The sequence below is a fragment of the Aspergillus terreus genome, genomic scaffold, assembly GCF_000149615.1.
Source record: "Aspergillus terreus NIH2624 scaffold_6 genomic scaffold, whole genome shotgun sequence".
Taxonomy (NCBI): domain Eukaryota; kingdom Fungi; phylum Ascomycota; class Eurotiomycetes; order Eurotiales; family Aspergillaceae; genus Aspergillus; species Aspergillus terreus.
The window spans coordinates 780442-793856 of NT_165929.1; the positions used below are offsets into that span (position 1 = coordinate 780442).

The window sequence follows — 13415 nt, forward strand, 5'->3', positions numbered from 1 at the left end:
CGCCCATCCTCCTTCTCAGCCTGTGGCGAACCTGCATCCGCCTCGTCAGAACCCACCACCTCTTCCACCCAGCAATGGCGGCCATGGCCAGCCTCCTATGCCACCCCAGCAAAACATGAACGCGGGTCCGAACGAGACTGGTCCTGGGGCGATGGACAATTCCGACACCTTGTCGTTCAATGAGCAGGCCAACAAAGCCATTGATAATTTCGAGGCTGTGCTGATTGATGACTACGAGGACAAGAATTATATCCGAGAGGTGCTCAAGAGCGCAAGAGCTCGGGCATTGGGCCACGCGACGGAGAGCTCATTCCCCGGCGGAGAACCCAAGGACGAGGCGGTTCTGGTGGGCGTGCTGAAGGATCTGATCGGCAGCTTGAAGAGCCAGCAGACGAACCAGGGCATGGAGCTCGGGAATTCTGCATGAAAGGACTGAAGAGTGAACGATTTACGAATTGACATCTTATGTTTACGAATGCCTACATATATGGTGACTAGGCTGGTGTTGCGGTTTGGGACTTTCGAAACCCGCGAGTGATCGGTGGGCACCGTCTCCACGTCCTCTCTGGGTTGTTTTGTTCATTTCTCCCCGTCGAATTTTGTTTGATCTGGATGTTTTGTGATTTGATGATATCCACTCTGTTCTGGGCGTGATGCTCTTTCTCTGCGGCCGGGGGATGCGATGCCCCGGGTCGTTCCCCATTTCTTTTTATTTGATTGACATATGGGGGACCGGAAAAGCTAGGAGTTGAGTAGCATAGACAAAATATAACATCTCTGGGATATAACATGACGCATTGCGTGGGTAATAGTTCTGCTGCAGACGAGAAACAGCCGGTGTCCGAGTGTAGAAACAACCGAAAGTAGCCGGTGGAGGGGATAGTTAACCTGCATGGTCTCGTCCAGGCACAGCACTGCCCCTCTTCGTTCCTGGCCACCTTCTCCTCATTCTTTCTCCCCCTCCTTACTTTCCTGCAACACCCGAGCGGAGGTTGGAGACGGCATCCCACGCGCGGGGTATTCGTCCTCTTATTGAATGTCTAGACTATGGTGTCCGTTCACTTTTCGTCTCTGAGAAGGAGTGGAAGTTGAATCCGGTGTACATATCCAGCATCGGGTGCAGTGCTCGTGTCATCGGGCAGCAATAATTATCGATGGATGGATGGATGGATGATACTATGTCATTTGACCCCCACTCTTTATTTCTTTTTGACTCGTTGCAGGAGACGTGGTCAGGAGCGACATGTCTTGCTGACTTGCTTACATACGATCCAGATGTACAGTCAGGGACATGTGAGGGTATAGGTAGTGCATGGTACGTACATACATGGAGCCACTATTGGAGAAGATGTGCCCGGATGGACCAGGCAAGGTGTCGACAGACTGTGCTACCGGAGGTATGGATGTCATCATGCTCTGCAGTGCCTAGTAGTCCATAGAGCATGACTGTTAGTGGGATCCAAAAGGAGTGAGTGATTTAACCACGTAAAGACCAGAGATGATGGGCAATTGAATCCCTTGATCCGACGGGATCTGATTGGGCGCTCTGCGATGCAGCTGTGAGTCAGACAGAGGTTGGATTTCTTTTCCTGTGGTGCATGATCTTGTTTATGCGCACCCGTCTGACGTCGACAGAGCAACCGGGGAATGTGACGAGAATGTTTTACCTAGTTGGGCCCTCCGTATTATTTTGCCTCAGCGGGGGGCGAGGTACATGCAGTCACCTCATTGTGCATGGGTTCGATGTACCTGCACGTACATTTGGTACGCACAAGGTACATCTGGCAAAGTTCTACCTAGTACTAGTACGACTGCGGTCGGAGGCTACACCGTCCAACGATCGTGACCTCCAGTCAGACGCGGATGGTGGTCAATCCCTTCCCTTAGGACTACCCGGTCCGGTACCTTACGGCGAAACCCTGTTCGGTTTGTCCTGCAGGCGCACCGCTCACTCGTCCGAAATGAGGCGGATTGCCACCACCGATGTAGTAGGTAGGTAGGTAGGTTCCAATTCTTCTTGAGGTTGTGACCGACGGCTATCGTAGGTTACCGGGATGAGGAGGATGGAAAGTATCTTTAATTTCGAGGCTAGTTGATGTATTGAATATACCAGAGGTATATTTGTACTTATGAGATTTTTATAATATTGTCTAACTTACTATTTGATTCTGATGACAATGAATAGTTACTTTGTAGAGTCCTCTTACTGTAGGGGACTGTAGGGTACTGGAGTAACGTGACAATGACTAAGCACCGAAAATAGACAGCCACTTACCCACACCCACACTTACCAAACGAGTAAGTCCCGAGACACGTTTTGTCCTCTTGTTCGCACGGGGAATGGTCGACTCTCAAAGGGACGTGCACTAACCCGAACTCTGCCACTGTCACAGTGTCCACTCCTTTTTTTCGCTCTGCCGACGACGTTCTGGGCAAGACGGGACTACGGACGAGACTGGGACCCGTTCGTCACCTCTCACCCACCTCTGTTGCCTGGTTGGGAGGGCTCCATCAGACTAGACAGTCTGTCAGTCCTTCCAAGACGGAGGAGCGGACCCTCTGCAGCGTGATTTCATGCTGATTATAGAGAGACGGATATGAATGATTTATTTCGAATAAAGGAAGATACTATTATTAATGAAGAATTATGGTAGGTAATTAAATCTTCTCTAATGATGAAACATCATGGATACCGGAGACATCCATGGGTTGAGAGGCAGGACGGTCTCGAAACGGCAGGTCTCATACCTTACGGAGTACCAACCTCGTTCACCACCTCCCTCCCCCCCTCCTTTTTCCAGGCCCCATCGAGTGGGCTCCTCGTCCTGCTGGCCCGTTCGACGGTCACTCGAACGCCCCTTAGAAAGCTAAAACTGGGGCTCTGATTCATCATGCCCCAAAAGCAATCATGATGCACCGCTACATCATGTTCGGTCGGATGAATACTTGGTGAACATACGGAGTATGATATAATTCATAGGATATCAATAACAGAAATAATATTTCTGATCAAGATGAGTACCGAGTACCGTACTTCAGGATCTTTTCGTCAAGATGATCCGTGGTTGGTCTTGGTAACGCCGTCCATCGGCGCCGAGTAACCACTCCCCCAACGGCTTCTTTTCTTCTGGCGTCGAGGCACTAAACGAAAGAAGGCTAGGGAGGGAGTCGACGGGGCGGATGGATTTGGATAGTCAGGGAACGAAAATTCTGAAAACTCTAACCTGCAAGTCGCAGTGAACTATGTATTCTGATTATTATTCAGGGTATTTTATTATTGGAAAGAAGAATTCTACGCAGTCATGACACCGTCTATCGGGTCGTGCATTTGGAATATGATGGATGCTCTTCTGACTGCATGATTATTGCCTTCAGTTAGTTAGTCAGGTAGTGTAGGGGGGCAAGCATGGATGTGACGGCAGGATTTTTATTTTAGTTTTATTTTTTATGACGGGGCTGGATTTTTTTGGTTATTTTTATTTTTATTATATATATATATATTTTTTTTTATTAGAGTCGGATTTTTAATGAAATTATTATTATTCTATTTGAGGGTGGATTTCCTCTCAACCACTCTTTTTCATTCCGGTTCGCCCTCTGGAAAATCCCATTCCTCCTCTCGCTGTCGCCAGAATCACCCTCATTATCATGATCTTCAGTACTGCGTAGACAATAATTAAATAATAATCAATATGAATAGTAGAGAGTACAGTAGAATGGCCAAGAAAAACCCTTAATCAACGGTAGAAAAGAACGATTGAGAATCTTCGAAATTGTACCGACCGGGCCAGTCCCCGTCTGACTAACGCTCACCGGTCTAACCTCGTTCTTCTTTCTGCCTCCTCCCTCACCCTCTTCTCTTCTCTTCTCTTCTTCCCCCATCCTCCCTCCTCCACTCTTCACCCTCCTCTTTCTCCTCTTCCTCCCCCTTTCTTGTTCCTCTGGCTTCGTGCTTTTCGCTCCGAATTGCTCTCGTCTTGTCTTCATCTTCTGTCTCCCCCCCAACGAGCTTTTCACTAAGTGTCGTTGTCTTCGTGGTCTGGGATCTTTTTTTTGGACGCGAGAGAGACCGTGTTTTTTGACCCGAACGTCGATCGAGAAAAAAAATACGCTCCCACCCTCCATCCTCCCTCCACGAACACTCTTCTCTGCCAACGTCACCGTTGCCGGTTCTGGTCCCATTGTCGTCGCCGTTCAGCAAACCGACCGACCAGGAAAGAATCCCAAGCCTTTCCTCCGCCAAAGAACCTCAACCCAGAGAAGGAAGAACAATCAAAACGCGCTAGTTGCGACCGCTCTTTACGCTCTTTTGATTCACGTTTTTCATTTTCATCCGTGTTTCGCCGCGTCGTTGAATCATACCTCCATGTTATTCAACTAAGCGACATTCTCTCCGTCACACACAGAGCTCCGGCTCGCTGAGCATCGCTCTACCCCAGGATCAGGGCGTCGTGGACGTGTAGACGGTTCGTTCCATTGTTTTTCTTGCCCCGTGTTGCGCCCCTGGCTCTTTATCAACATCCTGCGGAAATCTCCGTTTGAGCCGTGCTGACTTGGGACTTTTCATTCCGTCCAGTAAATCACCGTCTACCTCCCCGTCCTGAACTGGTCTCTTCTTTTCCTCTACCTCGTTATGCCGTCCTTCTTCGCTCCTGGCCTCCAGGGCCTCCCTCCTACCCCTCCCCATATCACCACCGGTGGCAGCATGGAAAACGAGCCTCCTTTCTACGTCGTCGGCCACTCCGCCTTCCCTCCTCGTTACTCCCAGAGTGGTTGTGAGTTCATCGAACAGTATTCCCAGTCGGCCTGCTACGCGAAGCCCGCCCCGATGAACCTCCATCCATCCGCCGCTCACACCCTTCGTAACGGGAGGGAGATGGCCGCCGCCCATACCGCGTTGAATCAGCCCATGTTCGGCCCTCTACCCACCGCCAATGTGCTGCCTCCCATCCGTTCCAACGTGCAGTTGCCACCGATGGACAATGCGATCCCGCCGCAGTATCGTCGCCCCGACGTGATGGTGCAGCCCGAACAGCCCCCGCGCAAAGAGGAGAAGGCCACCGGAGGTGTCGCCGCCCACCTGGATTATGAGATGGACCAAATGGCCGACTTTGTGGCTGAGATGGCCCAGGGAATGTATGCTTTGTACATCACCGAGATCAACCTATCAGATATTGACTTCGCGCGAAGCGTCTACCCAGGATCGTCTGTTCCCCCGCAATTCCGGAAATACGTCTTTCAAATTTTGTCATCGACTCGCCTCCCGAGCTCGACCATCCTTCTGGGTCTCTACTACCTCGCCTGCCGGATGCGCATGCTTTCTGCCAAGAAGGTCTTTGCCACCGGCAGTGGACAAGTCTACCGTATGCTCACGGTGGCTCTCCTTCTGGGGAGCAAGTTCCTGGATGACAACACCTTCCAGAACAAATCGTGGGCCGAGGTGAGCAACATCCCTGTGAGTGAGCTCAACTCGATGGAACTCGAATGGCTCTTTGCGTTCGAGTGGAAGATCCATGACCGCATCTACGATTCGCAGGATGGGTTCGCCTCCTGGCGCTCTCATTGGGAGAAGTGGCAGGCCAAGTTCGCCCGGGCTCAGGAGACCCGTCACAACCTGGTTCCCATTGACACCAACGTCACGCGCGGGTCGAGAGTCTCCAAGCCTCTCATGTCTCCCGAGGGTCCCATCCCGCCGCAGTACCAGCGCAGCTCCCATTTCGAGACCTCGTGGCTGAACCCTGCGGCGTCGGAGTATTCGCCTCCCTCTGCCCCGCACAGTGGACCGACGACGCCTGATTACTATTCGGTTGGTCCCTGGGCGTATACAAACCCCCCGCCGCCATACTCGCGCACATGGATTCCTCCCCAGCAGTCCTACATTCCGCAGCCTCGCTCGCAACCCCCGTCGTACCACCACACCCCGGCGTACGCCCTGCCGTTTGCCCAGAGCGTGTGGACCGGCCACGGCTCGTCATGTGGGTGTATGTACTGCGCCAAACATATGGAGCACTACATGTGTGCGGGCGCTTTCGGATCCATGCAGCCCATCGTGGCCTAATTGGGTACGACAGTGCGGTGCAAATGCCAATCCACATTACTTTCCTTTCTTCGTCAGATTTTCACCCTTTTCGTCTTCCAACCTTGATGATACCGTTTCTTTCGATTTGCGATGACGCCCTGTTGATTTCGCCTTGTTTCGGTGATTTCTGTTGTGTCCAGCTGAAAAGTACCCATGGTCCTCGGTTTCTTGGTCCGCCGAAAAGACAAAAACCCAGTAAAAAAAAGTGTCAAGCAGCGAATACACGACTGCCATATCCGCGACACCACATCTCTCCCGATTTACGATGATCTGGCAACGTGATTTCGACTTGATACGATTTTGTTGTTTATGGAAAGTTTTTGTTCCTCGTGTCCGAAAATTCCTCAAAGAACCTGGAGACCCTCGGTCTTTGCAGTGAGACGTCACGACATTTACGACTTCTTCGTGCTTTGTTTGAATTTCTTCGATAACCCTTTTTCTTCTCTTTGATTATCTCTCCCATTCGGTTCTTCATTCTCTTCATTCTCGTGATTGGGCATTTCACCTGGCGAATGTTATTGATAGATTGTTTTCTTTGACCCTGTCAAGTTTGGTACCCTGGTTTCTCTCCCCTACGCTGCCTCCGTACCTGGCGTTAATATCTTTCCTTCGACTCGGTATCTACTCCTGCATTTCTGTTCCGGTTGACAGATTCGGTTCGACTTTCGGTCGATCAGAGTTTTCGGTGCTCTCCGGTGCGTCCTCTCCGCGGGTCCATACGACGGAACAACGAAGACGCTCGATCGTCGATTGTGTCTTTTTCATGACTGTTGTCGATGCATGCATGTTAGGTCTTGTCATTCTCATGTCCTTGTCGTTGGTAAGACATCAAAAAAGTGATACACCCCTGGTTCCCGTTGCATTATTCTCATTCTCATTCTCATTCTCCCTTGGTGACATTGAGTGATTCAACCACCTGCGTGATTGATTTGTTCACTTCATTCCTTGACTGTAAGTTAGAAATTTAACTACCTTCCAGGTACACATATCGTGGAAAAACATAAAAATGAACTCCTGAAGTTACGGGAACCGCATGCACATCTCTAGGCTGGTCTATACAACATGATGTCTATACGGCCTACAACTTGGTCGACGAAGGGACCCTCTTCTCATGCAACGCCCGCCGGATGATCTTCCCACTGCCCGTCCGGGGGATGGCATCGATAAACACAACTCCACCGGTGAGCCACTTGTGCCGCGCGAACTTGGACGCAATCAGGTCCTGGATTTCCTGGGCTGTCACCGCGTCCGACTTGCGCACGACAAACGCCCGCGGGTATTCCCCATCACCACTGCTCAGTTAGCGCTCACCAGACATGATCATAAAGATAGTCGACTGCAAGGGAAAACGTACATCTTCGCACCGACCACCGCGGCATCCGCCACGCCCGCATGCTCCAACAGCGCCAGCTCCAGCTCCGCCGGAGACACCTGCAGCCCCTTGACCTTGATGAGCTCCTTCATGCGGTCGACCACGTAGATGCGCCCGCGCCCATCGACGTACCCGATGTCGCCCGTGCGCAGCCACCGTGTGCCCTGCACGTCGTGCACGATCGTCTCGCCCGTCTTCCCCGGTTGCCGGTAGTACCCCTTCATGACGTTCGGCCCGGCAATCCACAGCTCGCCGACCACCACGCCTGCGGGGATATCGTCTTTGTCTTTGCCCTCACCGGAGGAGGAGGAGGCGGTAAAATCCTCCCCCTCCACCGGCACCACGCGCACCTGGCAGTTCGCATTCAGCCACCCGACAGACCGCCCGTCGTCGGCGTCATCCGCCGCAAACCCGGACAGCGAGCACGTGCACTCCGTCATGCCGAGCCCCTGCTTGACTGTCACCCCCGGCCGGAGGTACATGCGCGCCACGGCCGCGCCCGTCGCCGGGTTCAGCGGTGCGGACCCGCTGGTCACGCTCTCGATCGACCGCAGGTTGAAGTCGCCCGGGCGCGGGTGCTTCGCTAACATGTTCAGAATCACGGGGACCGCCGAGAGAAAGGTGATCCGGTACGTGTCGAGGTAGAGCAGGAAGCGGGCCAGGTCGTATTTGGCCATGATGTAGACCTTGGCGCCGATCCGGGGCGCGTTCAGGCAGAAGTATGTCTGGCCCTGCGCTTGTTAGTTCGTAGGCGCCCCACGGGTCCTAGATAGCATAGAAATAGGACGTACGTAGGCATGGTACATGGGCAGCGCGCAGAGCCACCGCTCGCCCGACGCATCCAGACGGGCTTTGCGCGCCCGTCCCGCTGGCGTGTCCGCCACTAGGCCGCGCTTGTGCACGAGCTGCACGCTATTCGCGACGGCGTTGTAGTGCGAGATTTCCACGCCTTTGGGCGGGCCTGTCGTTCTAAAGGTCCCCGTTAGCAAGCATATCGCCATGACAGGACACAGATAGGTGACGCACCCGCTGGAATAGTTCAGAATGGCCGTGGTATCCTGCGCCTCCGCGACGGAAGTAATGGGCCGCCACGTCCACTCCGCAACCTCCTCCGGCCGGCTCCAGAAGTCCGTCCACGCGCGCGCAGCGACGTACGTCTCGCGGTCTCGCGGGTCGACGAACAGATACACGCGGTCAGCGGGGAGACCGCAACGTTCGGCGACGCGCGCGGCGACGGCCGCGCCGGCGGGATGCGTGAGGAGGACTCGTGCGTTGGAGTCGCGGAGCTGGTGTTCCAATTCTGGTTTCGTCAGTCATTCGCGGCTTTATACGTGCGCTGGATGACGGATGGTGGGGGGCGAGGTGGGGGATACCATTCTCCGAAGCAGACGGGTTCGCCGCGGTAAAGACGCATCGCGCAGCGGTCACGCCCCAGAGCAGCACGGGGAAGTAGAGGTTGTTCCCGGAGTAGAGCAGGACCTTGTCGTCGGGCTGGAGGTGCAGCTTTGTCTGGAGGCCGTGCGCGACCTGCTTGACGTAGGTCTGGGCCTGCGCGAGACTGTAGTGCCGGGCGGGCGTGTCGGCGTCGAAGAACTGCGGTGATTGATGCGCCGCGACGTCGCCGGCGAAGATGAACGAGGCGATGTCTGTGGCGGGGATGGGGATCGTGTGTGGTGCTGTGTGGGTTACTGGGGTGGCCATGTTGGAGGGACTAGGTACTTCGGGTCTACAGGTGTACGGGGAGATGGAGGCAGGGGGGGTCTATGAGTCTAGATATAGCTGCATAGTATTCCATGTCTAGAATCATTGATCTAGATGTAGCTTCCCCTCTCGCTTTGCCGAGCTTGTGTTGGGCGCAATACCCGAGGACCGACTTGATATTAAGTAGCCTTTTTCCCTGTGGGGTTAGTATAGATCTATACTCGTAAGTGCTCGATATCAACGCCATGTATTTATCCCAAAATATACTCTAATCTCACGCGGGTATCTTATAAAACAGATGGCCGTCTAGGCATCATATATCCATGTATCCATCGTATACGGCATTCAATAAACGCTCCCTCTAATGCTCTGATCCTCCCGTCGCTGGGCCTCAAGCTCCGCATCCTCAACCCCATCATCATCATCGCCGTGGTGTTCCTCGTCATGCTCACCCTCGCGATGGCTCAATTCCGGCTCCACAGCCACCCCTTCGTCGGGCTCTCTCTCCCCGAAGCTGGCGTCTTTCTTCGCCAGGTTCCGTCTCATTGTCCCGTGGAGATGATTATGGCGATGACGATGGTGTGAGCGCGCGCGCCGCGGCCGTTGTGTTTGCGAGCCGCTTCCCTCGTCGTCGCCGTCGTTCCCAAGATCCTGAGACGGTTTAGACTGATGTAGCTGGGGACGAGGGTCGGGCCGTGCTGGCGTTTCGTGCTCATCTTCCGATGGGGCGAGGCTATTCGTGCCGCTCATGGACCCTCCCCCGTCACGGCCGCCCAAATGGAACAGTCCGTAGTTTGACCGCGGGGGGTGCAGAAGATGGTCTTCACTGTCGCGGTGGAAGCTCGCCAAGTCTGGTCGTTTGGGAATAGGATTAGGTGCAGAGGGGGTTTGGCGATCCAAGTCATTTTGCTTGTTAGTCGCACTGGTCATGGCATGGAGATTTGTTGCTACCCGAGCGTCGGTATTGATCACGTTTGTATTTGCATCGAGTCCGAGAAAAGTGTACTGAGGTCGCGGCGAAGGTATGGTGTTTTGCAGGGGCTTTGCCTCTTTCGTCCGATCTCCCAGTGCGGGTTCGGGAGCCATCAGCATTTCCTGCTCCGTCGTCTTGGGGGTTCTCTTCGTGCACACGTCTGTAGTGTCTTTCGTCTCCTTCTGGACAGGCGGGTCGTGGGGCGCGATGTCAGTCGCTTTATGCCCGTGTCGGTGGGACTCTGTCGCGCTCGGTTTGGTGGTGCGCAGTGAGCCCTTACGACGAATGCCGTGGTTACACCCGTCAGGACAACCACCCCACTTGCGGCGAATGGGAGGAGTGGTGTCCGACGGCGTCAAGGGAAGCGGACTGAGACCCTTCGCCGTGCGGTCTCGCTGCGTCTCCAGCGCTTTCTCGCGTCGCAACTCGGACCATGTGCGCAGTTGGTTCTGCAGGACGTACTTCCCGTTATCCGGGTTGAGCTTCATGATGACGAACTCGCAGTGGTTGATGTTGCGGAGATCCTCGAAATACTCGACGCTCCAATGGTACCATTTCATCAAAAACACCCGGGTCATTAGCCCGTGGGTCACCAGGACGCAGACACTGGCAAAGTCGTCCTCTCCGAACAACCGCCACAGGGACTCGTTGAACCCGCTAATGCGATCATAGGCATCGGCGGCCGACTCCCCGTTGGGGATGCGGTAAAAGAAGTGGCCGTAGTCCGCGCGCTCCAGCCACATGCGCTCCATCTCGGCGGAGCATGGCTGGAAGTTCCCAAAGTCCTGCTCGCGCAGCCGCGGCTCCTCGTACACCTTGATGGTGTGCCGGGGAAAGGGGGACGGCGCCGGCGAATCGGAAGTGAGCGACTGGAGAATCCCCTCGGTGGTCTCGCGCGTGCGGCGGTACGGCGAGGTGAAGAAATGGATGGTGTCGTCAGGTCGGAGAAGCTCGCGAAGGCGGGAACCGGCTTCCAACGCCTGGCGGTGCCCTTCCGCAGTGAGCCTAACCCGGTGATCGGGAATGGTCTGATGGATTTCGCGGTTTTTGTTGCCTTCCGACTGAGCGTGGCGGATCAAGATGATCATCTGTGGATTGTGAGCAGGCACATACGGGCGACTGCGTGCGAGAGAGAAAACTCACCCGCGGCTTGCCCATGGTTGCGGTAGCATTCAGGTTGATATGCAGCGAGGGGAAATGTGGGGTTCTAACGGGGTGATAATGGGGGAAGATGATGACGGTGTGATGGGGAGAAAGGGGGTCACGAAGGAGGATGGGGCCCTCTATAAGGGAAAGATCCGGACGAGAGGAGCAGCGAGAGAAGAGCAGAAGAAGAAGACGAGGAGGAGGAGAGATTCTTCACGGTGCCTGAATTGCTCAACTCGGGCTGGGTCGGGCGAAGAGTCTGGAGTGATGTCAGGGGTGCCTGAGGCAGAATAGGAGCTACCATACCTATCTCTCCTACCGGCAATAATTGCTATAGTTAACGATAATGCAACTTCCAGAACGATCTCCTTATTCTAACTATTCAAAACAGTATGAATCATGAAAAATAGGTTCTGTTCTGTGCACCATTATCGATAACGGAGATCCTGCGCCAGTTGCCGCAGAGGCCGCCGTACCGCATCGCATTGGATCTGGCCAGTTTCTCGTCCTCTAATAATTGACTGTCCGTCGTCCAGCTTCCTCCGCCACCGTCCCTCTTCCCAAGTGAACGCATGCACAATGGCGGACTATCTCTACGAACTTCTGACGCCGCACTTGGCCTCAACGGACCCCTCCCTGGCTCCTCGCTCCCCCGAACACGATGCCACCACCGCGCAATATCTCAATCGTCTGCCCACGCTCTCCCTGCAGGCATTGCAGGAGACAGAGCCCCAGTCATTAGCTCAATCATCCCATTCTACTCTCCTCTCTCTCCAGGCATTGTCCAATCGTTCCCATAAGACCTTCATCGCCTCCGCTGACTACCTCTCCAACCTGCGCTCCGCCATCCCAGAACTGTCCCGCAACGCGCATCAATTGCGAGATGCGATTCCGAAACTCGACGAGGAAGCGGTGCGCTTTTCGTCCAAGTACAGTCGTTCCGCAGAGAATGCGTCTCTAGAACACCGGAAAAGGGTCATGCAGCTGGCGAGAAATGTGGATCGACTGTCTGATATCCTGGAACTCCCGACTTTGCTCTCGACGGCTGTATCTTCCGCCGCCGCCAGTGGCTCGGTCTCTACCACTTATTCCTCGGCATTAGATCTATACGCACATATCAAACGGTTGCAAACGCTCTACCCAGATTCCCCCCTCGTGAGAGATGTCGCGTCCCAGGCCGAAGATGCAATGAAAGACATGGCGACCAACCTCATCACCGGACTACGGGCGCAGAACCTACGACTCGCAGCTGCGATGCGAACGGTTGGCTGGCTCCGACGGGTGGCACCGGAATTAGAGACCCTTGCTGGTGACGGGGAGGGTGCGCTCGGGGCCCTCTTTCTCATCTGTCGGCTAGCCAATTTGGTGTCCACGCTAGAGGCATTGGATCCGTTGCGAGAACTAGCGGACCAGGAGACACACCGCAGAAACCGAGCCTCGGAGAAGAAGAATGGGATGAGCGGTTCCTGGGCGGATGGTCATCAGACGGAAAAGTTCCTCAAGCGCTACATCGAAATCTTCCGAGAACAGAGCTTCGCCATCGTCTCTCTGTACAAGAATATCTTTGCGCCCGATCAGCCCGAGTCCGACCTGGCTGTCGCAGGTTTACGGGGAATTGACGCGCGGATTAAATCCAACACACCTAAACCCGGTTCCAAAGATCCTCTGCAGTCTCTCCCACCGGCACTGGCAACTTTCCCCATGCATCTGGTGCAGTTATTGACCGACACATTACGTGCCTATCTACCCAACGTCCAGGACAAAAGCTCTCGCGAGAGTCTCTTGACGCAGGTGTTGTATTGTGCTGCGAGCCTCGGCCGACTTGGGGGTGACTTTGGCATGATCCTGACCGAATTGAGCGATACCGGAGATCATATTGACGAAGAAGAAGACATTGGCTACGAATGGGAGGAAGTGACGAGAAAACACCGAGCTTTGGCAGGCCGACTGGAGCAACTGACAGGTGGTCCTACAAAGAGCGCCTTACGGGTGGCCTCTCCATAGAGCCTGTCCGAATGGGGCAAGACTAACCGCATGGGGTTCTAGAGCGGGCGGGCGCCCTTTTTGGCCTCCGCCGCCGCTCGCCGTTGTCTGGACCGTACATCCTCCTCCTCTTTCTTCCGCTTTCTTTCTTTCTTTCTTCC

The 13415-nt window shown here is 54.4% G+C and overlaps 5 protein-coding genes across 5 annotated transcripts in view; 3 read left to right on the forward strand and 2 right to left on the reverse strand.

Moving 5' to 3' along the window:
- The window catches only part of ATEG_04526 (forkhead domain protein), a gene marked incomplete at both ends in the record, with an annotated part of 2810 nt that extends 2383 nt beyond the window's left edge, over window positions 1–427 (forward strand). The window contains one exon of the mRNA XM_001213704.1: window positions 73–427. Coding sequence (XP_001213704.1) covers window positions 73–427 — 355 coding nt within the window. The remainder of the gene's footprint in view (window positions 1–72) is intronic.
- A 4206-nt stretch (window positions 428–4633) lies between these two features.
- Window positions 4634–6058, forward strand: ATEG_04527 (putative cyclin-like protein (Clg1); the record flags this gene model as incomplete). Its single annotated transcript, XM_001213705.1, has 1 exon — window positions 4634–6058. The coding sequence occupies one exon, from the start codon at window positions 4634–4636 to the stop codon at window positions 6056–6058; it is 1425 nt and encodes a 474-aa protein (XP_001213705.1).
- A 1099-nt stretch (window positions 6059–7157) lies between these two features.
- Window positions 7158–8865, reverse strand: ATEG_04528 (uncharacterized protein; the record flags this gene model as incomplete). Its single annotated transcript, XM_001213706.1, has 5 exons — window positions 7158–7371; window positions 7434–8182; window positions 8243–8420; window positions 8478–8751; window positions 8862–8865. The coding sequence occupies 5 exons, from the start codon at window positions 8863–8865 to the stop codon at window positions 7158–7160; spliced, it is 1419 nt and encodes a 472-aa protein (XP_001213706.1).
- A 632-nt stretch (window positions 8866–9497) lies between these two features.
- ATEG_04529 (acid phosphatase DET1) lies at window positions 9498–11283 on the reverse strand (the record flags this gene model as incomplete). The annotated part of the gene is made up of 2 exons (XM_001213707.1): window positions 9498–11153; window positions 11239–11283. The coding sequence occupies 2 exons, from the start codon at window positions 11281–11283 to the stop codon at window positions 9498–9500; spliced, it is 1701 nt and encodes a 566-aa protein (XP_001213707.1).
- A 567-nt stretch (window positions 11284–11850) lies between these two features.
- Window positions 11851–13189, forward strand: ATEG_04530 (Dor1-like family protein; the record flags this gene model as incomplete). Its single annotated transcript, XM_001213708.1, has 2 exons — window positions 11851–13099; window positions 13131–13189. 2 exons carry the CDS (start codon window positions 11851–11853, stop codon window positions 13187–13189), a joined length of 1308 nt encoding a protein of 435 aa, XP_001213708.1.
- Between the last annotated feature and the right edge of the window lie 226 nt (window positions 13190–13415).